We start from the raw sequence: 25,931 nt of genomic DNA on the forward strand, positions 1-25,931 counted from the left end.
ATGATTTGATGAAGAATATTTTGGGTTGAAAATTCCGCTACGCCCACTTTCAAGCTATTCTAGTTGGTCCAAAACACCTGGCAGTTCAGACGGCAGCATTTCTGCTCTAATTTGATCACCGTTCTCCTTAAATTTTTATATGGAAAACAGTGTTGCTATTATTGATATTATGCTATATCAGCATCTATAGTAAATGGAGTGCACAAATATAGTTTTATCTCCACTAATCATCATTTTGATGGTATGGCACCTTTTAAATCATTCACTACCATGGACGAATTTACTTGTCTTTTCACAGTCCAGCCATTCGATCCCAGGAATTTGAAAAAAAAAAATTCAAAATTTTTCAAACGTTCTGACCTTGCTGTCTTGAAGAGAATCCCGAATGAGTATTATCTTTATTGACCAAGTTTGTTCAAAAACAAAATGAATTTGTCACAGGTAGTTGGTGCCAAAAGACATTGATTTGCAGTAAATGTGAATAAAAGATTTTGTCTGAAATTCACGTTTCTTTTGCTCGTTGAACACCGTTTACCTGATGCGTGGTTCATTTCGTGCACTAATTAGATGGTAACATACAGTTTGAGCTATCCAGCTCAACTATCAACAATGCGTTTTGAGATACTTTGTTTGTCATTAATTAACCCTGCCAGATACTCAAGCACCTGAAAAATTACATTTAAAAAATGCTCCTGACTAAATTCTTCAAGTTAGCTCCCAATCAGTAGAGATGCTGCCACACAAGGAAGGAGCCAGATCATTGGTTTGTCTTCGCCCTTGGCTGTGCTGAGTTTCCTGACTATCCTCTGAGCACTACTCCTTCGTCTTTTAGTCGCGATTATATTAGGAGTGATGGAAAGCTATAGAGGTGAAGTAAATGTGGTTCCAAATTCAACTTTTCAAATAAATGGTATGGATCTTAATTAAGAGCAAAGATTGTGCTAGAGAAAAAGCTTCTGGAACTCTCAAAAGATAAACTGGGGTAAAACATTAACTGTTCTTTATGATTTATTCATAACAAATAAATAAATATATATTTATATATTTCAAGCTGTGTTGAGTTATGACACATGTATATTAATTGTGTAAGATTTTTATTTTATTGTATAGATTGATTGTCCCTTTGGTGTCATGTTCTAGGAAAATGTAAGAGAAATACATTTTTCAAAAGATACAGAAATTTTCAATATTATTGGTCTTTTTTATTCTGCTCGGAAAATGTCATATTCACAAAGATGTTTACTCCACGTTTAAGGTATTTTGTTTGATATTCACTTTTATAAGTTTGTACATGATAAGAATGGTAAAAATATTTTTGAAGTTTATTCGAATTCTATCAATGTATATTAGTTTATTTAAATGTGGTTTTTTTTTTGTTTATGTGATGATGTAAATGAACTGGAAAGTCTGATAGTATGTATTTCCTTTTGTCAGTTTTCATTCATTGTTATATTGACAAAGTGTATGCTATTGCACTGCTAACTTCTGTTACATGTAAAAAGAACAAAACGATAATAACAAAACAAAAACAACAAAAAAAACAACGGCAGCAATAACCCCTGTGTCACCTTACGACAACACTTGGTCGTGATGGCAAGGAGGAGGTTGCTCGTGTCGTGAGTGTTGGTTTACGACGCAATTCCGTCGCTATTTAGCATATATTTATATATCCTTTTGTCAGTCTTCATTCATTGTTTATATTGACAGAATGTACTTTAATGTATTGCCAACTTTAATTACATGTAAAAAAAAACATGAATAAATAAAAATACGATGATAATAAAATATATAAAACAACAGCAATAAACCCTGTGCCATCTTACGACACCCCATGGCAAGGTTCACCGAGTTGCGGGTGTCATGAGTGTTGATTTACGACGCATTTCTGTAGCTATTGCGGAACAAATTTGTTCGTAACGATGTGTTCATAACGAATTTGTACGTACGTCGGAACGAGCCTTTGTCTTTCACAAACCGACGCTAACGCAGTGGTTAGGTAAAGAGGACATAGTGGCTTGTGTCAGTTGCTATGTAAACTGGTCGAAAACAAACAGTATGTAACTGCCAGACAAATCTGAGCGACTTGCTATGGCGACCCCTCGTGGTGTAAACTGAAAATCGCAACAATATTAGTACAGTACAGTATTCATACTTTTTTTTACTTTTACTTAAATACACTAGTTGAATCAGTAACCAGTAGTAGTTTATTATAAACGTACATTATATGCAATACGGTATGGGCTCTCCTTAGTTAAGAAAGTACAAATGGTCGCTGTGGAAACAAAGTCTTTCTTAAGTTTCTCACCGACTACTTTAAATTGAGGGACGGTATTACGGGATGCATTCAAGAACTCCAAGCGATTTCGGAACGTTGGCGTGCTTTAATCGGGCCCTTAAAAGTACTTTTGCTTGATACAAAACCTGCCTTTTGTGACATTTTATTTAAATGGACAATATGTAAACGGTAAGTCTGTTTTAATTTCGTGAGGACTATACACTCGGACAATTAATGACTATTTTTGAAGAACTCATATAGTGTAATCGAGATGTGCTCTAAAATTCCTAATTAACTACTAGTAAAACAAAATGAATTAGAACATGACAGTAAAATCACATACAATACAGAATAATGTATTCGGAATACTGCACTGTTTATAATTGGGCAACCGTTCCATTGGGTGTTCTTGAATGACACCCATTTACTGTTGGTAAATATCTGACAGGTGAACATCTTTCTCACTCCCGGTTTGGAAGTTTGAGGTGATGGCTGGCTTCTTTTGGACGCGGTGTGTCAACAGGACCTTCACGTTTGCAACATGGACGAAAGGCATCCGAATCCGAACTGCGAATCGGTGTTATTGGTCCTCTACAAGAAGGGTCGCCAATGTTCTCACAGTAAATACCGGTTGCGTTTTATATTTACCTTGATGCTGTTTTAATATGTTGCTGATTGGCTCGATCCTATAAGGGGACCTGCACAATCTAAGCTCAATTTTCAATTTTATGTATGGGGTTGAAGTTGCGAGGTGTTTCTAAAATATGGCCACATTAATTGTGCGTGCAGTATGTGAGTGTCATCCCAGAATTGGAGAACAATTTAATAAATAATAGAGAATAAAAAATAAAATTAAAATAAATCAAGACAAATAGGTAATGAACAGTAATATTCAGCAAGCATGTAACCTTTTTCTTTAACAAACCTATGCTCACGCAGTATTAGTCATAATTATACTAAATATTTGTAAAAAAAAAAAAAACTGCGGTAACTGAGTGAAGGTATTCCTATGCTGCTGTGGAAGCAATAAGAGCTGATCTAATTGCCTAATGGTAGTTTAATTAAACGTTTTTGTTTTTGTTTTTTTTACACATTAGCACACCACAAAGACAAACATGACAGACAAACACTACCTCCCACCAACCCAAAAATGGACCATTTTTGATCATTTTTCCTCAGTGTTGTTTACAAGTTAAACAAATACAGAAAGGAAAAGTCATGTAAAACACTAGTTAGATAATTATTTTAGTTATCATTTTTAAAAATCAGTTATCGGAATCAGTCTGTAATATATCGGGCCCTATCTAATAGCATAATTGTCTAAGTCATTTATTTTTATCCTTTATTTTTATTTATCTCTTTTTGTCTGTGTAGATTCTCTGTCAGGTCATTCTAATCCGCAAAGGTCAAATTGAGGAACTGGGACTTTTTTTTTTTCTTGTTTCCCGAATATGTTAAAAAATGAACCAAGCAATTTATGATGGCTAATTAGGCTAACAAAATGTGTTTGACGCCACTGACACCCTCTGAGAGGTAAAGTTAACTCTATTCTTATATTTTAGCAAGTTCTACTACTAGCATGTAGTTGTCTCAATAATGATGCCAAACAACCTTCTACATGCACCGTAAGCACCATAAAAGATCAAAACGACTTTCCATAAAAAGCCCATGCACTAACATGTACTTTTTCCTAACTAGCAAAGCAGTTTAGCGCTAGAAGAATGACTCACATTTTTTCCACTATTGTATGACATTTCTGCACACTAGTATACTATTAGGACAACTGCGTTACTACATGCCTACATGTACATCAAATGAAGAAGAAAGGGGGGAAAAAAATGACAAGATCTCAAAATTCATTATTTCATGACATTTTCATGAGTGATTCTAATAGGGGCACCAAATGCACTTTGGGCTGTTGTGATATTGACCAAAGTGCGGCCACCCATGTTGCACATGTCAGGACCCGCCGAGGGACATCCAACAAAACATCATGTGAATGTACCTTGTTTTCATCACGTGCAGAGTGGAAGGACTGCATTCCTGCTGGGACTCCCAACGCTCTCGTGTGTGACGTATGGAGCTTATCGCAGGATGCAGGAATCAGTGGTGGTCCTCGCTTTAGAAAAAGGTAGTTCACCATTCAGTATGGCATGAATAGCTACTCAAATGGAATCTGAATCAGTATAAAAAGAAAGGAGATACTGTACTGAGGTTGGATGTATTTTTGTGTTCTGCGAAGAGGAGGTTCTCGAGCAGGCCGACTACCTTTATAGCTGTGCGGAGACGCATAAACTCTACCAGCTCCTACTGCAGTACAAAGACAGGTGAGGAGCTGCATTTGAAATCTGATCTGCTTTCTAGCAAGTTTTGTGTGGTTGTGTGTGTGTGTGTGTGTGTGCAGCGATAATGCCGAGTTCTTGTGGAGGCTGGCAAGAGTGTCCCGGGACGTGTCCGAGCTGCCCGACACCAAGGAAGGACTGAAGAAACAGCTGATCTACGAGGCCTTTGAATATGCCAAAAAATCCTTGGAGAAAGATGACAAGTGTTTCGCAGCACACAAAGTAAGACATGCCCCATTCATTCTCATTCCACATGCATCTTTTTCACTGAGCATTTAATCATTCACATTTCTCCAGAAATTGCAAATGTCTACTTGTTTATACAGTAGGAGAACATGTTTTTTTTTTTTTTTTTTAAATCCCACAGTGGTACGCCATATGTCTCAGTGATGTGGGGGAGTTCGAGGGAGTCAAGGTTAAAATTGGAAATTCTTTCATAATCCGGAAACATCTAGAGGTGAGAGCTAGCCCAAAGTCATACTGTCGCTATATCATCTAAAATGTAATTCGGTGAATGTTGATTTTGTCCTAGAGAGCCCTCGAGCTCAATCCCAAAGACGCAACATCCTTGCACATTTTGGGTTACTGGTGAGTCTGAAGATCTTTTGTTCCTGTAATAAACGGTAAAGAAGACCAAATTCTTTACAATAATAATTATGCAGCCCCACTAGTTATTGTGAAGATATTTTGGAAAGTTGACTTCCCTCTTTAATGTAATAGTACCGTATTATAATATTTTTTCTTCCATAATAAAAGTTATTTCGTTTCCGTAAAAAGGCTCAAATATCACATTAACGTGTCATGTCGCTGGTGTCGAGCCAAAACTTTGTACCTCCAAAATGATCACTTTTCAGGAGACCCCAAAAATGGCAAGTTTGTTTAACCAATTAGCATCATGAAAGAGATCAAGCCTTTTTCAACACTTTACATTGGTCAATAATGAGTAAAAAAAAAAAAAATCACACCCACGCGTGTGGACTGACCAATAGTTAATATTTTTGAGAAAATATGAAATTCACCAAAGTGTGATTTATAAGGTTTTGGCCTAACATCAGCGATGTGTATTATCTCTCTTTTATAAGCAGTTTGGAAAATGGATCGATAAATAGTTGCAATAATTTTATGCCAGAGAATTTGCAAGCATATTAATATTTGCTTAGCAGAATCATTTTGGGAAGTGAATATTTAACATTTTTAACTTTCTGTTCAACTTGAACATATCTTCTTTTTTAGGTGTTTTACTTTTTCTGACCTGCCGTGGTATCAGCGTAAGGTGGCTGCGGTTGTTTTTGCGTCACCTCCCACATCCACATATGAGGAAGTAAGATATTTTTTTTTTTTTTTTTTTTTATGTGTTCACATCTAGTGAAAAATGTCTTTGTTTTTCCATTCAAGGCTTTGCAGTTCTTCCTGAAAGCTGAACAAGGTAAAACTTGCTTTTGTGCTGTTTTTTTTTTTTGGAGGGGGTGGGGAAATCTACACTTGAGTGCACGATGACCTTGTTGTCTTTTCCAAGTCGATCCAAACTTCTACAGTAAAAACCTCCTCATGTTGGGGAAGACCTACATGGCCCTGAAGGATGAGCAGAAAGCTCTGCTGTGGCTGAACAAAGCTAAAGATTACCCCCCGCGTACGCACGAAGACAAAGAGGTACTAAATCCATCTGGAGTTACTGTGTCACATGCGAGGAAGAAGACGTTTTGTGCCTTTTGTGATTTTCTGTTTCGTTCCGTCCAGGTCCATAAAGAAGCCGTTGACCTGTTAAAGAAGGTCAGATGAACCTGGCACCTTTTTGAGAATGTTCTCTAATTGTTAACATAGTTTTATGATTGGCCTCGGGCAGAGAAATCACTCATCTCCTCGGGGCACCACCCTCACAACTTGAAAATAAAAGCACAATCGTGGCAGGGAAGGGAGTCATTCACGTATTTATTTGTATCTCATAAATCCATCTCTCCATTTCAAATGGCTGAAAGCTGATTTAAAAATGAATCCTCTATACACCAGTAAAGGGCCATTCTGTACAGTGTAGTAGGTGTTTACAGTGTGTATCTACACGCGATATGTTACAGTTGGGATGCCTTTCGGACGGCCTACACTGCAGCCTGAAGACCGCCTTTGATGCTCCCGGTCTATTTCTGATATGAAACGAAAGCCATCACAGATTTCCAAACACCGGAACGGCGGCTCTGCAATTTATTATATAATATCTAAGTTATGCTATGTCATTATCTTTGTACAATGAGTATTCACATACACAGTTTCGGATTCGCTTCGATTACAGGTCTGCGATCGAAAAAAGGAAGCACGGTTTTCAAAGTCGGCTCCTTTTGCTACAATACGATACGTTTCCTCCGTATTATCATCCATACTTTCCAGCTCAAACAAGACATGGGAAACACAAAGACACACACACACACACACAAAAATAACCTAAAAGCATCTTGATCCAACAAAAAAATTCAGTCTCAATTCAGACCGCCGACCAAAAAAAAGCACCCCTGTCGTTCAAGGTGAACTGAGGATGGAATTCTGGGAATCGAGGGGAAGTTGCAGAAGTTCATGTGTCGCTTTTCAGCCTACTGGACTGTTGGATTGCATCTCGGTGTACCGAATCACACATAAAATATAATGTATGGAGGGGGGCGGGGTTTGGGGATGGATTTACGGCTTGAAAGGCTGGCCCAAAAGCACAGCGTGTAGATTCACCCAGAGAATCTTAACATCTACCCACTTAATACTTTTGACCTTATAATATAAGGTCTGTGCTCCATGCATACACATTTTGACATGAAATGTTACCCTTTTTTTTTTTTTTTTTTTTAATTTTTTTTAGTGCGGCATCTTTTCTAATTAACTCAATAATTTAAAGCACATTATCGCTGGAATTTCGACACCCCTGTTCTAAACCGTTGATGATTCATCATGTCATCCCGCCTCACTGCAGCTGAGGTGGGCTGGAACATGTCACTGTGGACCTGCAACACTTTCAATAAGTCACCAGAAAGTGAGCGGTTGTGGTATTGTGGCCAAAATAAACCAACATCACTCCCCTGGATAATTTCCTTAGCAAATCAAAATGAAATAACGTGTACAATTCAGATGAACAAAATAATGGTAATCAAGCACAGAATTCCCCACAGGAAGGCCATAGTTGAGATTTAAACCCAGAACCCCACCACGAGGCCAAAGTGCTAACCACAAGGCCACTCTGCATAACACTCTCTCAGATAATCTGTTGCATGCTTGTTAATGCTTCAAGGGTGCAAACAGATTACAGATTATTTGATTTAACCCACTGGGCATGATTTTACATTGTTCACTGAATTGTACAAGCACACGAACATATTTTACAGATGTTTTTTTTTTTTTTTTTCTATCCACAGCTTGATAATTTATGAATGAGAGGTGGTTGGTTTAAGGGATTTCAGGCACCAGACTCCAAACTACGACTACTTAAAAGCTCTATAAAACTAGAGCTTCAAAAAAAAAAAAAAAAAAAAAAAAAAAAGGAAAAAGAAAAAGATTGCATTACACAATAAATCCTGTCCAAAAACACGAAAAGTCTTTTCACGAAAGCCGTCAGGAGTAGGGGGGGGAGTTCATCTTTAAAATAGCCACGTTTTCTCTATTGTTAAACAGAAGATCAAAAATATCGGGAGGCTTGCATATTTCATGATGGGCGTTCCATATACTAAAGATCTGGTAAAATAAGATTGCGGCATGAATAACGCCGCAAATTAAGATTTGGTTAAAAATAATAAAATTGCTTATATACATTGGTGGTTATCATGTGCAATTATTTGATTGATTTCGGTCAAACAATCAGTGATGAGGAGGGAAAACGTGGGAGAAGCGCTGCGTCTATTCTTGTCCGAATCCTTCGGTTTCCTCGATGGCGAAGAGGAGTTTCTCTTTGAGCTGCTCGAAGCTTTTGTAAGGGGGCAAGTCCAGGCGGTTGAAGCTGTAGACACACGAGCGGACCCGACGTTTAGTAGAAACACGAGGATGTTGACTCCATTCATGAGCTCGTGGAATCAATAAAGTTGGAATGCGCCTACTGTCTGCAAATGATTATTCATTCACTACAAATGTATCTTTGTTCACTCATCTATGCTGGTGACGTGGAACAATTAAAAGCTCTTCCAGTAGACGTCAAGGATTTTCACATGTGGGTCTGGAGCATATCCGCCACAATAAACAAGGGCTCACTATATTTACTTTGTGGCATTTTTGTTTGTTGGCGTGCCATGAGATTTTGTGTAAAGTATGTTCCTTTGCTCGGCAATAGTCGGGAAACACTGGTTTGGCCAGTCGAGAAAGAGTCGACGTTGCTAGCAAGAGCGGCGGGTTGACGAGCTAGCTGCTAGATTTAGATTTAGAGTTTTACAGCAGATCCTTGGTTTGCGAAGCTGAATTTGCACAAGGTGCAACTTACAAACTCATTTGGTTTACATCGCCAATGCAGGAACAGAACTCCGTCGTAAACTGAGGACTACGAAAAATCCCCAAGCAGGTGACCTCACAAGAAGCGAATCACAACTATATGGGGAACACTATTAAAAACGTTTTGCTCTCAAATGCGAGGACCGACTTGTGAGGTTCCAAAGCAACCTCAATGACAAAAGAACGACAGAGCCTTCCACTCACCACGTGTGGCTCCTGGGAAGCCACGTTTCCTTGCCGACCTTCTCGATGCAAAACTTCTGAGGCCCGTTACTTCCTACAATGAAAAACAAAGTCAAGGATGGAAGGGGGCAAAAAAAAAAAGTGTCATCGCAGAACGAGATGTTTGAAGTTGTTGTGTGGCCCAGCTAACCCATGAGCTCAGCAAAGCCGCCCAGAGGAAGCCTGCAGGTTCCAGTGACGAACTGCATGAGGCGCAGACGCACTTCGTTGTCCACTTCTTTCACGAGCTGCAGGAATGAACAGTTTCACAAAGCAACAACAAAACCAATTAGAATCATTTTCATCCACTGTTACGCAATTTGTTAAAAAGCTGTCAGTCGGCACAACTTGCAATGTTAAGATTTTTTTTTTTTTTTTTTTTTAAAGCGCTTTCAGTAGTGCAACACCAACCACTTCATTTTATTTACGTGCTACACAAATGGAAGTAAAGCAATTAAATCCATGTCAGGAATACTGATGTGTCAGTGTCTGGAGAGGAGGTGTCAAAATACCTCTGGACACACAAAAGAACATTTGCTTGAAGTGGAATAATATTGTGTTTTGCAGCTTGCGTTTTATAGCCCATCATATATTGCGTGTCAGAAAAATATGCTTCTCCACATCTGGATGGCATACGTGTTGTGTATATGACAGCACCTGCCAGAACCAGATGATCTGTTTACTATTCCTAGTGTAGTGGCGATACACGGTGTTCCTCTGCCAGTCCTGCAAGTCCACCTCTTGCATGCCACACAGCATCACCTGGATCACCCATACGCAAGACGGAAATGACAGACCACACACATGGACACAATTGTTGGTGGCTCACCGTTAATGAAAGGAAACCCCCACAATGATCACGACTGGAAAATAACGTCATAGGTGATGTAAAAATCAAAATTTACTGAAAACTAACACACCACAAGCCGGTTTTGTTTTACTTTTGGGCCCAACAGAATTGCAGTAAAAAGCAAATTGACTATAATACATCTTTTGCCCAATAGTATTTATAGCAGAATTTTTCAGAATAGTCCAATGTTTTGTTCTCAACCATTCTTTTTTTTTTTTTTTTTTTTTTTTAACTAGAGGTGTGTTAAGTGTCTTTGATCCATTTGGAAGACCCATGACATCTAAGACCAAGCTGTCTCAAACTAGGCAGGATATCTCTGACAGTCATAAAATGTCTTTGCGGCCAGCAGGTTTGTGCCAGATTTAGCAAAAGCAGCCCTACAACATAACTGATCCGTCGGTCTGATTCACTGCAGGTAGCGTTTGGATAATAAAGTGAATAGTACAGCTGCTTACCTCCAGCTCCTTTTCATCGAAATACTGGAGCCACTGAAGTGGAACCACCTCATTGAAACCATCCAGGAAAGCTTTGGTTTGACCTTCAACTCCACGGGAGAACCTCCACTCGGCCATTAAACTGCAAGCCACATAGCACATTTAAATATGTCGGATATGCAAAATGATATCAGAGGGCACATTTTGTGCTCCAAAAAAAAAAATGCCAGTGCCAGAACCTGATGTATTCCTCCTTGTTCTCCTCAGTGACAAGGACATTGGTGCCATCAGGTTTGAGGTCATGTGATGTGATTTTGCCCAAGATCTCCATGTCCACTGAGAAATACATCTCCAGACCGCACTCCTCAATGTTGTTGTCCCTAAGACACAGTTTTACTTTAACAACTAACATAACATAGCACAGTCGCCACTATTTTTGCTACTTTGGCAGCAGATATTGATTCAGATGAAATATTCACCTGATCCATATAAGCGAGTTGTAGAACTCTGGGTCGATGGACTCCAAGTCTTTGAGGATGAGCTTCTTATTGAGCATACGTTTGTAGAAAGGCAGTGAGAAGCCCGTGTCGATGAACTTTCCATGAAAAAGTGCCTAAAGGCAGAGAGAAAGAAAAGAAATTAAATTCACTTCGTTAAAGTGGAGAAAGACTGATTGTTTGTTTGTGTATAGGTGCCTTGCAACTGACTGGTGACTAGTCCCTGCCTAATATGTATTCCGCTACATTGTTTTGACACATTCGGAGCAGCTTTGCGCATCTATAATTCCTCCTTAAAAACGGCATTATTTTGATGGTAAGCTGCCTTGTCAAACTGCTGAATGATGGCGCACCAGAGAATGGAAAAATATAGAAATGAACTATTATCATTGGTTACAGTATACTCCATATAACCATTATAAATGACCGCACCAGATCGGTAGGAAAATTGGTGTCAATTTATCCTCTCAATATAAAGTTATGTTTTAAATTCTGGCTGCAATGAGATTTTTTATTTGAAAAATGTTGATCAATGTTTCTCTAAGTAAAAGGACGTTTGAAATATTTTACTTTGATTCAACACAAATATAGTTAGTGTGCTTTCATGGAAGACTACACAAATCTGACTAGAGTATTTGAACAATTATTTGTTAAACAAGGTCTCTAATTGATTATGTAATTGTTTTTTTTGAAAAATAATCATTTGATAATCGATTAGTTGTCAGTTAATCGTTGCACCTCTGCACTACAGTAAAGCATCTGATATTTAATAAGAATATTTTGTCATCATACCATTGCAATAAATCTGCCTATGAAGCAGAAATATGAGAGGTGGTCTGGGTTGATAGCAGAAGCCGGGTTGATCTGCAGGCAGTAGTTGCTCTTGCCAGCGTACTCAAAGAGACAGTACATGGGGTTCAGCACCTCATGCGACAACAAGAAGAACCACTCCCTGACGAGAAAGGCGGTGGGAAAGAAAAGGACAAGCCGAGAGGAAAAACAAAAATTAGCCAGGAGAGCCTTCATTGCAAAGAAGTTTCAGTAATGCAGCTTTGCATTCTTCTTTCATTTTCATGTATTACCGGGCTAAGCCGCCATAATCAAGACCCTCCTCGCCTCGGAAGATGACGTAAAGTCTCCGCCTCAAGTCGTAAGGTTTCAGGGCCATAATCTAAAAACACACACAATAGGTTTATACATACCGGTAATTGGTATTAGGCTGGGTATGTGATGACAAACCGCTCACCTGCTGGAATGAGTCTTCAAACAACGTCTGTCTGGAGACGGTGATCTTCACATGGCTAGGGAGGGCGTTCGACTGGGTAACAAATAAAATATGAATTGAAAACGCAATGTGGTTTTAAAAAGGTGAGTTGAAAAACAAAGCATAAAGACACAAACCTGGCACAGGTAGCGAAAATGGGCAAGTTTCCACCGGAAGCTGCGCTCATATGCAATTTGTGGACCTTTGGTGCTGAACACAAATAAAAGTCCAAAATGTGAAGTTGAGTAGCAGAGTTGACTTTTACGTAGATTGAACAGCTGCTTCTCTCACAAAGTTGTGAAATAAATGGAATACAGGTGCCAAAGAGTTTAATGGCTTTGGCCAGCAAATTCTAGTCATGAGCCTTCTTTAAATTTGAGACTACATTTACGATACATGCTCAAGTATTTTCTTTTTTAAAATCTTACACAGAGGACTTTCCAGTGCGGGGGTCGCTAAAAGTCGTCGTTCTGGTGTTATGATCTACGAAGTATCTTACACCTTCCCTTGTGTAGCGGATCTCCCAACCCTCAGGTAGAGGGTCCTCATTCTGTAGCCTGAAACACACGCAAAAATTGCTTATAATTTATGTTCGAATCTGTTCAATAGATTTGACTGCAATATTTCAGTGTGACTCAAGATTAGCTGAACATGTTACAATATTTTGCCAACTGTTTGTAAATTGCTGTTTGGACCTTTGTTTCCTAATATTTCATCTGTTACACATCGTTAAATCGTTTTTCGTCTCAGCTCACCCTTGGGTTCGGGGGTCCTCCCACTGTGTTGTCTTTGTGTTGTGGTTGACAAAGTATACTCTGTCATTGGAATCCACACGCCTCTCTGGAAATGTTAAAAAAAAAACAACAACAACAACAAAAGCAATAGTATCTTAAAAAGACACAATGCATGTGCTGTGGCCTGTAAACAATAGCACTAACAGAATGGAGAGGAAAGATTGCGATGGCAAACCACTGATGACACAGTCAGAGTATGTGTCGTAAAACTATAATAAACGACATCTGTAAACATCAATAAAAGCTTCAAATGATCAAAACATGCAGTATAACCAGCCTCTGAGTGAAACAGAATGTGAACTCACCCCAACCAGGAGGAAGCGGGCCTAGTGGATCGTTCTCGGCAGACATCATGGATGCCTGAAAATGAGGAATGCAGGCACACGTCCATTTATAAACACTGAATCTGGGGACATAATATTTGAAAAACATTGGGGGGTTTGGGGGGGAGAACTTCACTTTATGGTGATGCTGTAAAGAAAGCCAATGTGGGTGGCTGACACTTCTCAATACGTCACTGCTCTGGCTCTCTTTTGATTCATTTTGCAAGCTAATCATTGTCAGGGAAGATGACTTCATTACCGGGATGAATGAAAGTCTTAGAAGTAAGAACTTCCCAAAGCTAACCCGCTAAAAAGTTTTCCGCAATTGTAATTCCAATGCTGGATGACCGATAGGCTTTTGCAAGAAATTGGGTGATAATATTCTTACAGAGTAGAGGTATCGCTGGTTAAACTGGTGCATAGCTCCCTGCAGCTGGCTGCGCTGACTCTGCCACTGCTCAAAATTGCGAACTGACTCCATTGTGGGACGCTGCCATGTGGTGGTTCGGGTGTTGTGGTCCACGTAATAGATCCTGCCCCGGTCATCTACGCGGCGCTCCCATCTAATAGAAAGACAAACGAGAAAGAGAGTGGTAGCACCGTTTAAGAGACTGGTTATATATTGGCTGATCTCTTTGTTTCAAATATGCATCACCCAAAAAACAAAGAAACTGAAACTCTACAATCTAAACACACTTATTTAAATTAACTGTCACCATTACCTAAGATAAACTGGCCATCAATAAGAGCAATCTGAAATACATGTATATGTCATTTCTTCTCAAGTACCCCCAAAATGGACATGGGTGCACATCATTTTGGTTTTCAAAAGAGCATCGGAGGTCCGTTTCCCGACCCACTGACATCACTTCCATTTACCTTAAGTGGGCTGAGGCTGAAGGACAAAGAAATTCAAGCTCACCCCGGTGGAAGTGGCTGCGGTCTTTCCCAGGTAGTAGTTCTGGTGTTGTGGTCTACATAATATGTTCGTCCATGCGGGTCTTTTCTCTGCTCCCACCTGCGAGAAATAATTACGTCGTTCATGACAAAGGATCTTATCCGCCTTGTTTGAATGAATTGTCTTAAATTAAATCTTTTTTTTTTTTTTTTTACCCCGGTGGAAGAGGATCTGGGGCCCCAGCTGCAGGGACCTGCTGTCTGGGTTTGGCCCCTTCTGTAGCTCCTGTTGCAGCGCTACTGCTGCTCGCACTGTCAGCTGACATGTTTGTTTCTGCCGGTGTTGGGGAGGCGGACACTGATGATGAGGATGTTGTGATGGCGGTGGCACCCTGCGCTGAGGAAGAGCACGTGGATGGGGCGGCAGTAGCAGCAGCGGCGGCGGCGGCATCAGCGGCAACAGCATCATTCGGCTTCGCGGCAGAAGGCAAGGTTGGAGCCTGTGGAGGTGGCGGCTGAGATGTGCCATTTGGTGCTGTGTCGGAATCTGGCAGGAGAGCATCTGGAGCGCAGTCCTCGTGGTTTTCTGCTTGAGGCAACGCATCACCTGTTGTGTCAGATAATGACCCGAAAAAAAAAAAAAAAAAAAAAAAAAATCTTGAGGTTCCTTCCGGCAAAGCTACATTTTAGATTTGCAAATTATAATTCAACTGGGGACAAGTCAAAGCTGATACTCACGAGTCCGACTCTCCGTATCACTATCTGAGGGTTGGTGGCTCGGTGTGGAGTTGGGGGTGACATCGCCATTGACGACACGACCGAGGGCCGGGCTACAGGAACTGGAAGGCACCTGACTATTCAATCCATTGGAGGCTGAACAGGAAGCTGACCGCAGGCCCAAGTCTGTCCCATTCACTGTGCTACAGGAGGAAGCAAAACAACCTTATCAGGCAGGGGAGGGCACTTATAAATACCGAGAACTCACATTTTTGGTGATAGAGATAACGAAAAGCAATTGATATAAGAAAGAAAAGAAAAGAATGCAAAGGCATTGAGGTGGTAGGATGAGGTTAAGGGGCAAGATGACAAGTCTCTTTGATTAGCTTGCAGCATTCTGTCACTGCCAGCAATGTGCTCACAGCAAGTTTTGCACAACACTGACATGACAGCCGTGATGGTATTTTCATGAGACCACAGTGCCTCATCATATTCGCATGAAGAAGCTCAGAAGCACAAGTGTCGAGTTAAAACTATATATATATATATTTTGCATTTTTTTTTATAAACACAAAACTTGACCAACAGTCATTTTAGGAGCACTTGTTAGAGTTTGGAATGTAAAATCTTAAACACTTTACCAAAAAGCTTTTACCTGTTGGCAGCCCTTGAAGAAGAGGAAGAGGATTCTGCATTTTCATGGATGGCGTCACCATTCTGCTGGACTTCTGAAGAAGAGTGGAGGATATTAACAACAGAGCAAATTTGTGGGTGAAGTGTGGATGTGATCACCCCGAAAAGACGAATGAGGGTCGAGGACAGTGGTTGGCAACCCGCGGCTCTTTCATCCTAATGTTGCGGCTCTGCGTGGCTTGGGAAAATAAATTATAAATGTCCGATTGAAGTGCATGTTATTTGTCTCAAAAACGGGCATCATGACTTTTTAGCACGCACGTTTTTGGCCACTTCCATATGTGGTCCTATATGGGATTTTTTTTTTTTTTTTTCGCAATGTGAGGAGCCCAAAATGACCTCCGCGCGGTCGGCGGAATCAGTACTAACTCTGCAGTTGTTTTGACTAACGGTATTGACTTTATATTTTACTTTTACTTAATCCCACTTCAAACATGCAGCATAAAATTGACATTTATGGTGATATTAGTAATTCAGACACGGCATCACACTTAATTCCGAAAAGACAACATCGTGAGTGACGTTGACCGTCTTTTCTTCTGCATATGCGGGTCACTTTAGGGGCGCAAATATGTTCACACAAGAAAAGAGACAGAGATCGCATTTCTAATGTAATATTACACCAAAAAATGGATTCTTCTGAAAAAGACGGCTGCTTACAGTCCTGCGTAAAGATGCAAATGACCTCCTAGCCCTGACTTGCGGATGTGCGCAAAGGTTCGGGAGCATCAGTCCAATTAACCAGGTCAAATAAATATTTAGGCAGTTATTTTGCAAATACTTATTTTCAATGTTCGGTGAAATATTGCTCTTTTTTTCCACTGTATTTTTCAATTCAGGCATTTTTGTTTGCTAGATGGATAATTTAAGTTCAGCGTTTTAATTAATTTGAAAGAGACCATTCTTTACATGTCAAAAAGTTTTGGCGGCTCTCAGTGTTTTCTTTTCCGTGGACAATGGGTCGAAATGGCTCTTCCGAGTGTAAAAGGTTGCCGACCCCTGGTCTAGGACTAAATTTATCAGAAGTGGGGGGGGGGAAACAAACTGAACATTAAAATGTGAGCAGACGAAACGCTTATCTTGTTTGAAACAATGTTTTCCCCACTGACTCTGCCAAAAAACACTGTGGGTGCTTGTCACAACAACAGTATGTAATCCAGTCTTTATCCAGCTAAAATGGATGTGACAGGCTAAATGTTTGTGGGCTACAGTATATTACCCTTCCAAGGTTTTTTTTTTGCTTGCCCTTTAATAAATTGTTTTGATTGGCTCTACCTCACTTGGACTTGTCAGTCAATATGTGAAAAAAAAAATCCCCATTGCACATCATGTTACATTTCACAACTGGATGATAAATTCAGAAGAGGCAAAAAAAAAAAAAAAAAAAAATCATATTTTACTAGTGCCATTTGCTGTATTCCCGTTGGTTATTGGTGCCAGTTCCTCCTGATCGTTAACTGTAAGCCCATCCAGGTAGACCGTCAGCTCCCCGGCAGGCACCAAAACGCCCTTGTGCTCCACACTCAGCTTCAGCACCTCCTTCACATTCTCCACTGTGGGGCGGACAAAATGAATGGGTTGAAAACAAAACAAGATGGAACAGTCGCTTGTATAGTACAAAGAAATACAGTCGTGTGGTTGCCGTCTCATAGTGGTATTTGCTTCACTAATATAACGTGTAAAAGTTTTGATGTATTGGTTTTTTTTTTTTTAAATCATACATTTGCTTTCATGCTGCTCCAAGGTTTCGATCAGGTCCAGCGAAGCTTTACCCAGCAGAGCGTCTGCTTTCAGGGTGTGGTGACTCCATACTTTGAAGTCCACCTGGCTGCGCGGTGTTACATTCCTAATGGTTCAGAGACACATGAGATGTACAGTTGTCAGCTACACTGAAGCGGCGTGCGTCTTCCCTCCGAACGACTGAGTTATACAAGCAAACCACAAAAGCACAGATGAGCTCAGAAGTGAACTAGCCAATGACCAGCACATGTGTACTACGAGTCGCAAAGAGAAGAAAAACGTCTTCTCTCTTACAGAGTGAGCCTTTCATCCCATTTCGGACTAGATGAGCTGTGGGACTTCGCTGTGCGATGCGACTCCCCCTCTGCTGTCACCTCCACGTAAATGGCAACTCCAAATAAGCTTTTCTTCCTCTTGATTTTGGCACAGGAAACTATTTGAGGACACAGACAAAAGGAAAACACTGAGGTTCGAAATATACTAGGGATGTAACGATTGATCAAAAATCGATATAAATAATTCAAATATGCATCGATGTAAACGTTTAAAAGAATTGTGACGCGACGCACATGCGCAGTAAAGATAATCCGAGTCATCCGTGATGTAACCAGAAGCATTGTGGGTAATGGTGTCATGGCGTTAGCGTTAGTAATACAGTCCAAAGTGGCGGGTGCCACGGACAAACTTTCCAAATGACGAGATGACACTCTTGCATCAAACATCATTGCGTATTGCATTTGTGGATGTCTGCAGCACCACACTAGCGCACAGAGACAAGCATGGTAGCGACTTAAAAAAAAAAAAAAGGAATCGAATTGAAAATCGGGAACTGAAAATCGAATTGGGCTTGAGCGAATCGTTACATCCCTACAATATACATGTTAGAAATTACATAGACTATCCGTGAGCTACCAGTTTAAAAGAGGCTACAAATAGAATAGTGAGCAGATGTGATTAAGATAAAACAAATGTCATCTATCAAGGCACCACATTTATTCCAAAGCACTTCAACTGTGTAGCAGAAAGTAAGATAAAAATAACATCACAATGAACAATTCACGCAGGTTGAGGATAGACACCATTTAAAATGAGGTCTGTAGCTCTCTATTCATGCAAATCAACACCACCCTGAAGTTACATTTCGACATTCCAAACAGTATTGCTTGTTTTCTGAGGAATTAAATTGTCTTGACTGATCCAGATTAAACAAAGTATTCTCACGATCAACCAATGATCATCAAAGCATATTTATCCAGTATACCCACATTCATCATGTGATGTAATGCCAGCCCATCGCCCTCAGCCAAGACACCCCAATTATCCTGGCAATTTTCCACAATATTTTGGGATCATTTCAATCCCATCAATTTCAGTGTTCCAAAACAAGTCATTGACAGCTAGTCAGAAAGGAGAAAGATGATTTAACCCACACTTCAGCAAAATGGGGTGCATACTGATAATCAGGTAGAATTGAGCGCTTCCCCCCCTCCGATCAAAATCAGCAAAATCTTGTTTATTGGATGTATCGAAAAGATTACCCTGAACGATTATCCCCGTGGTGTGGGTGTGTTAAAATTGAGTTTTCTTTCTGGATATGCATGGATGCATGGAAAACGGTCACGGACGAAGGTTAAATCTGTTCAATATTTACAACCGCAAACCCTTACGTGTGTGGTCAACATCCAGTTTGGTCGCGTCAAGGACTCCGTGATTGCGAAGTTCTTTGGAACAATGGCCAATTAGGGAGCAACAAGAGGCTCAAGCTGTTGCCAGACACAAATAGAGAAATCTGGTAGGGTTGAGTGTTTGGTCAACATGTCTCGCCAGTCATGTAAGGTAAGGCTCGAAATAAGCAGTTTTTAAAATCGCAGTTTGCAAGTAAAAATGGGTGTTTATGTGAGAGAAGGCAGAGGTGCCAAATGTTACAGAAATCCCTAAATGACTCGTTAAAATATATATTTTTTTAAATGCACGAACCGCTAATCACACTTTGGGTATGTCAGCTGGCTTGTGATGTCACTGGCTCAGCACAGGGCCGTAGCTCGTCATTTGGACCCAAAGACCTTTCAGTAGGATATTCGAATGCTCAAATATTCCACAGCTGGAACCCTTCATTCAACATCCCAGTTATGTTGTCAAACTTTTATTGTTTAATAAAACCCCTTGTCCCCGGGATTAACCTGCAAAAAACGGCTCATTCTAATTACTAAAGTGTTCCTCAAGTTAAGTCATTGGTCAGCAAAATTGCTCCTCAAAGAGAAAAAGTTAGAGCCGTGAGCGGGTGGGTCTACTTAAATTATTAACAAGTCCGTATCTGCAGTGCAAATTGATAAAACTGCCTTCAAAGGTTACTGGGAGTACTGGCGTCTATTTCATAACGTGATTTTTGAAACAGTTTTCACAACATATCAGCCATATCTCCTTGAGCAACGAGCAACCGTGTTCAGGGGACTTATCTGTCCAACATTTATTTAAACTAATGTATAGTGTCTTGGGATTCATATTCATCATTGTGAAATACTGCTTGGGAGTAATCCCAGACTCCAAAAGTCTCATGTGAGCAGCACTGGAATGCATATGACAATTTGTACTCGGCAGTCACAATACAGTTAGTCGTTTATCTCCCCCCACCCCCCACCCCCCAAACTGTGAGTGTATTCAATACTGGTCATAAAGTGGACTCACCAACTGCATGGAGCTGTGATGTTCCTCTGTAGTTATGGCTCGACTCTGCTCTGAGCGAGGCCGTGGCCATGTCCTACACCGCAGTGGGAAACCTCAAACCAACACATTGGCTTAGCACATATCACATGGACAATTACTGTATTTATTAGCCATTAAAAAAAGTAATAATGATCTGCTTGAACAAATTATTGCGTGTATGTACTTGATGTTTCATTAACCGTCTTGCCCATACTGTGCTGAGCAGCCAGACAAGTTCCTACGTCGCAATTTCCAGTTTTATTTCATAACACTTTGCTATGATTGGTACACTTCTATTGTGGAACCACACACAAACGAGGGAAATGGACTTGTGGAGTTAATCATTTAGACGCTGACAATAGCCATTGATGCCTATCGCTTGTGTATTTTCTCTGCATTCCTTAACTATATATATCGCTAATCTCTACAGTCTACTGTTGAGATGGGATACATTGATATACTTACAGTTAGCATGTGTTACTCGATACTCCGGTTTAGTCCACTCCGTGTCCCATGATCTGAAAGAAGAACAAAAAAGGTATTTTCAATTACAACATTTGACGAAGAAACAAATGAACCAAATCTGCTCTGTGAATGGTAAAAATATTTCCAAATATCTTTGTGACTGACAGACAAAAGTTTCTGACCTGACGATTTAAAACCTATTGGAAAAATACATCAAACCAATATTGTAAATTTCTCAATTCAACTTAACTGCATTTATAAAGCACTTTAAGACAACCACATACATACATATACAAAGTGCTGTACATGGAGCAAAAGTAATCCATACAACAACAGACAACAAAACAAATTAACAATGAAGACAGTAACAAGCACAAAAACAGTAAAACCAAAACCAAGTCTCATGCTCAGTCAAAAGCCAACGAATAAACATAAGTTTTAAGACGAGTTGGTGCGAGACCATTTAAAGATTTGAAAACAAATAATAGAATCTTAAAAAAAAAAAACAACTCTAAAATGGACAGGGAGCCAATGAAGGGATTTACTATCTCTTACGAGTATCAGTCAAGAAGCGTGCCGCAGCATTTTGGACCAACTGGAGACGCTTGATGGAGGATTGGCTGACTCCAAAATAAAGTGCATTAGAGTAATCCAGCAAATGTTTGGTTTTTATGTCTGTTTTTGTTTCACATATCCACAAAAGTCTGTTGCTTTGAAGCTCCCAATGAGCACAGTGGCCTCCATCATCTGCAAATGGAAGAAGCAATGAACCACTAGAATGCCGCGGGCAGCTGCCCGCCCTTCAAAACTGAGCAATTGGTAGAAGTGCCAAGGGAGGTTACCCAATGGTCACTCTGTCTGAGCTCCAGATTTCCAGTTAAAAGAAAGCCAGTTACCATGTCTGGGGGGAAAATGGGCACCACTTATCACTTAGCCAAAACCATCCTAAAATAAAGCATGGTTGTGGGGATGTTTTTCCAGCAGCAGGAATTAGAAGACGATTCAGTAATGACAGATGAATGCAGCGATGTAATGTAACTGTCCATAGACAACCTACACTGGATCTGGAGCATTGTTGACCTCAGACTACGGTGACCGTTCATCTTTCAGCAGGACAATGATCCAAAACACAAAGACAAAATATCCAAGGGAGTGGGTTCGGGAGCAACTCTGCGGATTTTCCTTGAGTGGATTAGAAAACCCAGAGAAGATCTCTGGAGAAAGATGAAAATGGCTGTGCACTGACAACCCAATGGAGCTTCAAAGGTGCTACAATGAGGAATGGGTGAAACTGCCACATTACATGTGTTTTAATTATTATTATTATTGTTACATTTAAGAAAACATTTTTCATGGTTAGATACATAATGTTGAGGGATGTGGAAGAAGTGAAGCGCTGCGAATAAGTTCCGGATGCACCGTACAATGAACCTAGGGGGAGCTAGGGTGATTACTTATCTTCTTCTTGATGCATAGTTAAGAACTTGAGGTGGTAGAACAATGAACCTATGAGTCATTCGTACCAGAGTACGTATAGTATGTACATCATAAAAAAGCTGGTTTCAGCGGCTGTCCAAAGATGATTATGTAAACGTGTTGGACAGCTGATCAGCTAATAGATATATTTTCATACGCTGTGCTAGTGCTTTGATTTGTGTCATTAAGAAATTGATGAAAAATGGAATCATTTCACTTGACTTACCTGAGACCAGGAGTGTCAAGTTCACATCTACGCTTACATTCTCTTTAACTCACCAAATCCACATTTACCGTTCATGAATGTTTTGACTCGTTGAAGCATTGACTGTTCAAGTTATGAAAATCCAATCCATACACATTGAAACATTCGCAACATTAGTCAGCCTTGGATGTTTTTGGGGAGGGGGGGGCACAAGGTGTCACTGCCACTACCATTAGCTCACTAACTGAATAGCAGGGGTCAACTTTAAACATATTAAAAAATAAAATAAAATTCATTTCCCAGAATGTATTGCATGTTGCAATGCATTTAATGAATGAAGTTACGACATGAATCCTTTTCATATGTGATTGAATACAGTAGTTGAAAGTGTGCCAAATTTAACACATTTATGTTTGAGTTATGCTGCACTGTTTTTCAATTTTTCATTTTTTTTTTTAAATATACCACGATTTTTAGGTTGTGTAAAATAGTGACATCCAAGTCAATTCCTTGCACAATTTGCACTGCTCACCTAAGCGTTGCTTGTAATAATTAAGATTTGCTTTGTTTTGAATTAAGAGGACCATCGAATGACTACATAAACAAATTTCACTGTATATATTTAAGTGTCACTTAAACTATACTATACCATACTAAGTGTTATAGTATAGATTTATGTGTAATAAATAATTTACATTCATTTACACTAATATTCTGGCACCCGTGGTAAACTGTGGGGTCAACAATAGTGCGCCTTTGAGCTTCCAAGACTCAACAGCCGGTTCCCGCCATGGCCCATCACAGACACTGTAAAAAAATTTAGCGGGGGCGGCACGGTGGTCGACTGGTTAGCATGTCCGCCTCCCAGTTCAGAGGTTGTGGGTTCGACTCCGGCTCCAGCCTTCCCGTGTGGAGTTTGCATGTTCTTCCCAGTTCAGGGCGTACCCCGCCTGCTGCCCGAAGACAGTTGGGATAGACTCCAGCGACCCTTGTGAGGATTAAGCGGTATGGAAAATGGATGGATGGATGAAATACAGGGGGAAAAAATGGCCAAAATCCCACAATGCACAATGTGTCTGGTAAACAGGGCTACAGTGGCCACTTGGAACGTAGCGTTAACGTATCTTAACTTTGTCAAAATTTTGCAGACTCCTTAGCACAATATCATCTTAGTGGATGTGTATGCATGGCCCGGACTGGCGATTTATTTTAAAAAAAGTTAAGCCACACTTTCGATTGGCAGCGTACACGCACTGTTGTTCTTCGTTAGTGGCGGTGGGCCAGGGAAATGACATAACCTATATAACATGACGTTGCACTTCCGTGTCTATTTAAAAAATTTAATTGCACCATTTTATCAATGTTTAACACATCCTAAATATTATCCACACAAAAGTTTCATCACTTTTCAAAACTTAGCAGCAAATGTTATTTTTCAACAACTTTTCAAGAACCTGGAAAATGCATTTTCAGTTTTCCAGAACTTTTCCAGGTTTTTCATGATCGTAAGAAGAACCCTGCTATTAGCCTTTCTCCCCGATGCGCTATACAAATAAAATTGTATTGTATTGTATTGTATTGTATTGTATTGTACTCTCAATGGATGCATCATGGCTAACATGGCTCCAGTCTCCTCTGTGGCAAACTGGGCAACAGAGGAACTTTTGCCCCATTGTGCAAGGTAACAAAATGGGCATTATAATTGACAGTAAGAATGCTAACATTTGTACTTTTAGTACATTAGTCTAGCATACGTTTACTAGTAAAGGAGGTTGAATCTGTACATCGGTTAACCAATCTTTTTTTCATAAATACTTATAAATACACTACTTTTGCTTAAGTACAGAGTGTGCCACCTCTCTATACTGTCACTATCATTACCATACAATAGAATTTTAAAAACAGGTTGTCATATTCTAACTAACAGTATGCCTGCCCTGTCTTAATTTCGTATCATTGACTCAGCTACCACAATGCAGATTTAAACCATCAACCGGTCATATCGTCTCGTTTTGCTCAGCTATATAAATAGAATCACAATGTTGGTTTTAGAAGTATAACACCTTGGTGTGATGTCAAAACAATGACGTTAACACCACTTGCTATCTTTGGACATCTACTGTCTTGCTAGTGTTAGCTCAAGGAAGTTTACCGGAATGATCCGTTCATTTTACAAGACATCGTGTGGTTCACTGCGAATCTAAACCCATGTTTGAACTACAACTGTCACATTCGTATCTGTAAGACAAGACTTGCTAACGACATGATAATGTTCGGCAGCCAAATGCTAAAGTCACTTAGCTAGCTTGCTCACTGTCAAGTTAGCTACATAGCTAGCTAACGTTGCAAAAAACAGTTTCATTCCGCTTTTATACGTTTGACTGCCCCGCTTAACGGGTTCTTCTTGTGTTACAATATGTCAACGTCTTCCACACAAGGGTAGCACACAATGCTTACATTACTCACAAAGCCGAGTTAGCTAGCCGGCTTGATAGCAAACTTTAGCAGCAATTGCTAATCGTCCGCCATCGTACAGAACTGTTTGTTGGATGTGTGGAAAACATTTTGCGAACGTCATTTACGCATGACGATTCCAGCGTAGGCGGCAGCATTTGTCCATACCTTGTCCGTTTGCCTCTCCTTTCCCACGGGCTGTTTCGGTGTCAGTGGCTTCCTATTCCTCAGTCCTGTTAAGGGTAAAGGCCTCCAATCTTGCTCGGATCTTTCGCCATCCCCGTACACAAATCACGAAGCAGGGAGGAAGAAAGAAAAAAAAAAAAACACTCGAGCGGCGACGAGCGTGCCACCCCCTTAAACAAAATAGCTGCGTAATAACGGGACAGACGTCGCACTCGGAACTAGTACCTTTGCAGTATGTTTATGCGCGAGATTACATAAACTCATGGACTTTTCCCGTGCTCGTCACAAGTGAACTGTGTGCTTGTGTGGGCGAGTGTACGTGCACAAATCCAGATCCTTTTGCAACTACTTGTCAGTGCAAACATTGGCCATTTTAGCATTTATTCCATATCCATGATATCCAGCCATAGTCCATGGACTAGTTGGCACTTTGTCCTCTAGGTAAAACTGCACTAGTGGATATCTATGTACTACTACTTGTAGGCCTACTAGTGAAGCGCCAGATGTGACTCGTACTAGTTCGAGAAACATGCAGTTGTCAACTAGCGCATGGTTTTCCTATCCAAATTAACATGTAGTTATCCTACTAATATACCGATATAGTAGTATTTTCAAGCTGACCAAGTAGTGTGCAGAAATGCCATACAATAGTGGAACGTAACTAGTCTTTCCTAGTCAGTCTACTTGTGCGCTTACCAGAGCTCGGCATTCCGCCTATATGACGGACCGGTCCGTCTATCCTATGACGGACGCCCATTTTGTAGGCGATAAGCGTTAGACAGGAACCTTTCAAAAAATGAATAAACAGATTAATCATATTCGGAAGCCCATTTTTTCCATCCATGTCATTGTCTATCGTCTATCGAGGTTCCCATTGACCGCGGCCGAGGCTTCTGGGTTCTGAAAGGAGATGAATTTAGTCCAGCCGCGGTGCGGCTTCCATGCCAC

General features: G+C 40.2%; 2 protein-coding genes across 5 annotated transcripts; one reads left to right on the top strand and one right to left on the bottom strand.

The window, feature by feature from the left end:
- Positions 1-1,905: 1,905 nt before the first annotated feature.
- Positions 1,906-6,533, top strand: rmdn1 (regulator of microtubule dynamics 1). The gene is made up of 11 exons (XM_086019938.1): positions 1,906-2,464; positions 2,724-2,895; positions 4,301-4,406; positions 4,518-4,602; positions 4,680-4,839; positions 4,985-5,074; positions 5,150-5,205; positions 5,851-5,938; positions 6,013-6,043; positions 6,134-6,267; positions 6,355-6,533. Exons 2-11 carry the CDS (start codon positions 2,764-2,766, stop codon positions 6,394-6,396), a joined length of 924 nt encoding a protein of 307 aa, XP_085876064.1. The 5' UTR covers positions 1,906-2,464; positions 2,724-2,763; the 3' UTR covers positions 6,397-6,533.
- On the bottom strand, positions 6,520-25,268 carry wwp1 (WW domain containing E3 ubiquitin protein ligase 1). Of its 4 annotated transcripts, none has more exons than XM_086019929.1 (25): positions 24,966-25,268; positions 20,663-20,715; positions 20,180-20,271; positions 17,789-17,927; positions 17,476-17,600; positions 17,155-17,307; positions 15,717-15,786; positions 15,083-15,264; positions 14,561-14,951; positions 14,370-14,465; positions 13,836-14,010; positions 13,430-13,484; positions 13,086-13,170; positions 12,759-12,887; positions 12,468-12,540; positions 12,313-12,384; positions 12,149-12,237; positions 11,859-12,018; positions 11,049-11,182; positions 10,809-10,949; positions 10,591-10,711; positions 9,943-10,047; positions 9,437-9,533; positions 9,268-9,340; positions 6,520-8,581 (listed from the first exon to the last, which is right to left on the bottom strand). In XM_086019929.1, exons 3-25 carry the CDS (start codon positions 20,247-20,249, stop codon positions 8,482-8,484), a joined length of 2,835 nt encoding a protein of 944 aa, XP_085876055.1. In that variant the 5' UTR covers positions 20,250-20,271; positions 20,663-20,715; positions 24,966-25,268; the 3' UTR covers positions 6,520-8,481. The 4 variants fall into 4 exon arrangements, with proteins under 4 accessions (XP_085876055.1, XP_085876056.1, XP_085876053.1 ...); XM_086019930.1 differs by having other exon boundaries at positions 14,561-14,930; positions 15,717-15,789; XM_086019927.1 differs by having other exon boundaries at positions 15,717-15,789; positions 24,966-25,267.
- Between the last annotated feature and the right edge of the window lie 663 nt (positions 25,269-25,931).

This window comes from Filicampus tigris, chromosome 21 (genome assembly GCF_054856515.1).
Source record: "Filicampus tigris isolate MCC_2025a chromosome 21, RoL_Ftig_1.0, whole genome shotgun sequence".
NCBI classification, from domain to species: domain Eukaryota; kingdom Metazoa; phylum Chordata; class Actinopteri; order Syngnathiformes; family Syngnathidae; genus Filicampus; species Filicampus tigris.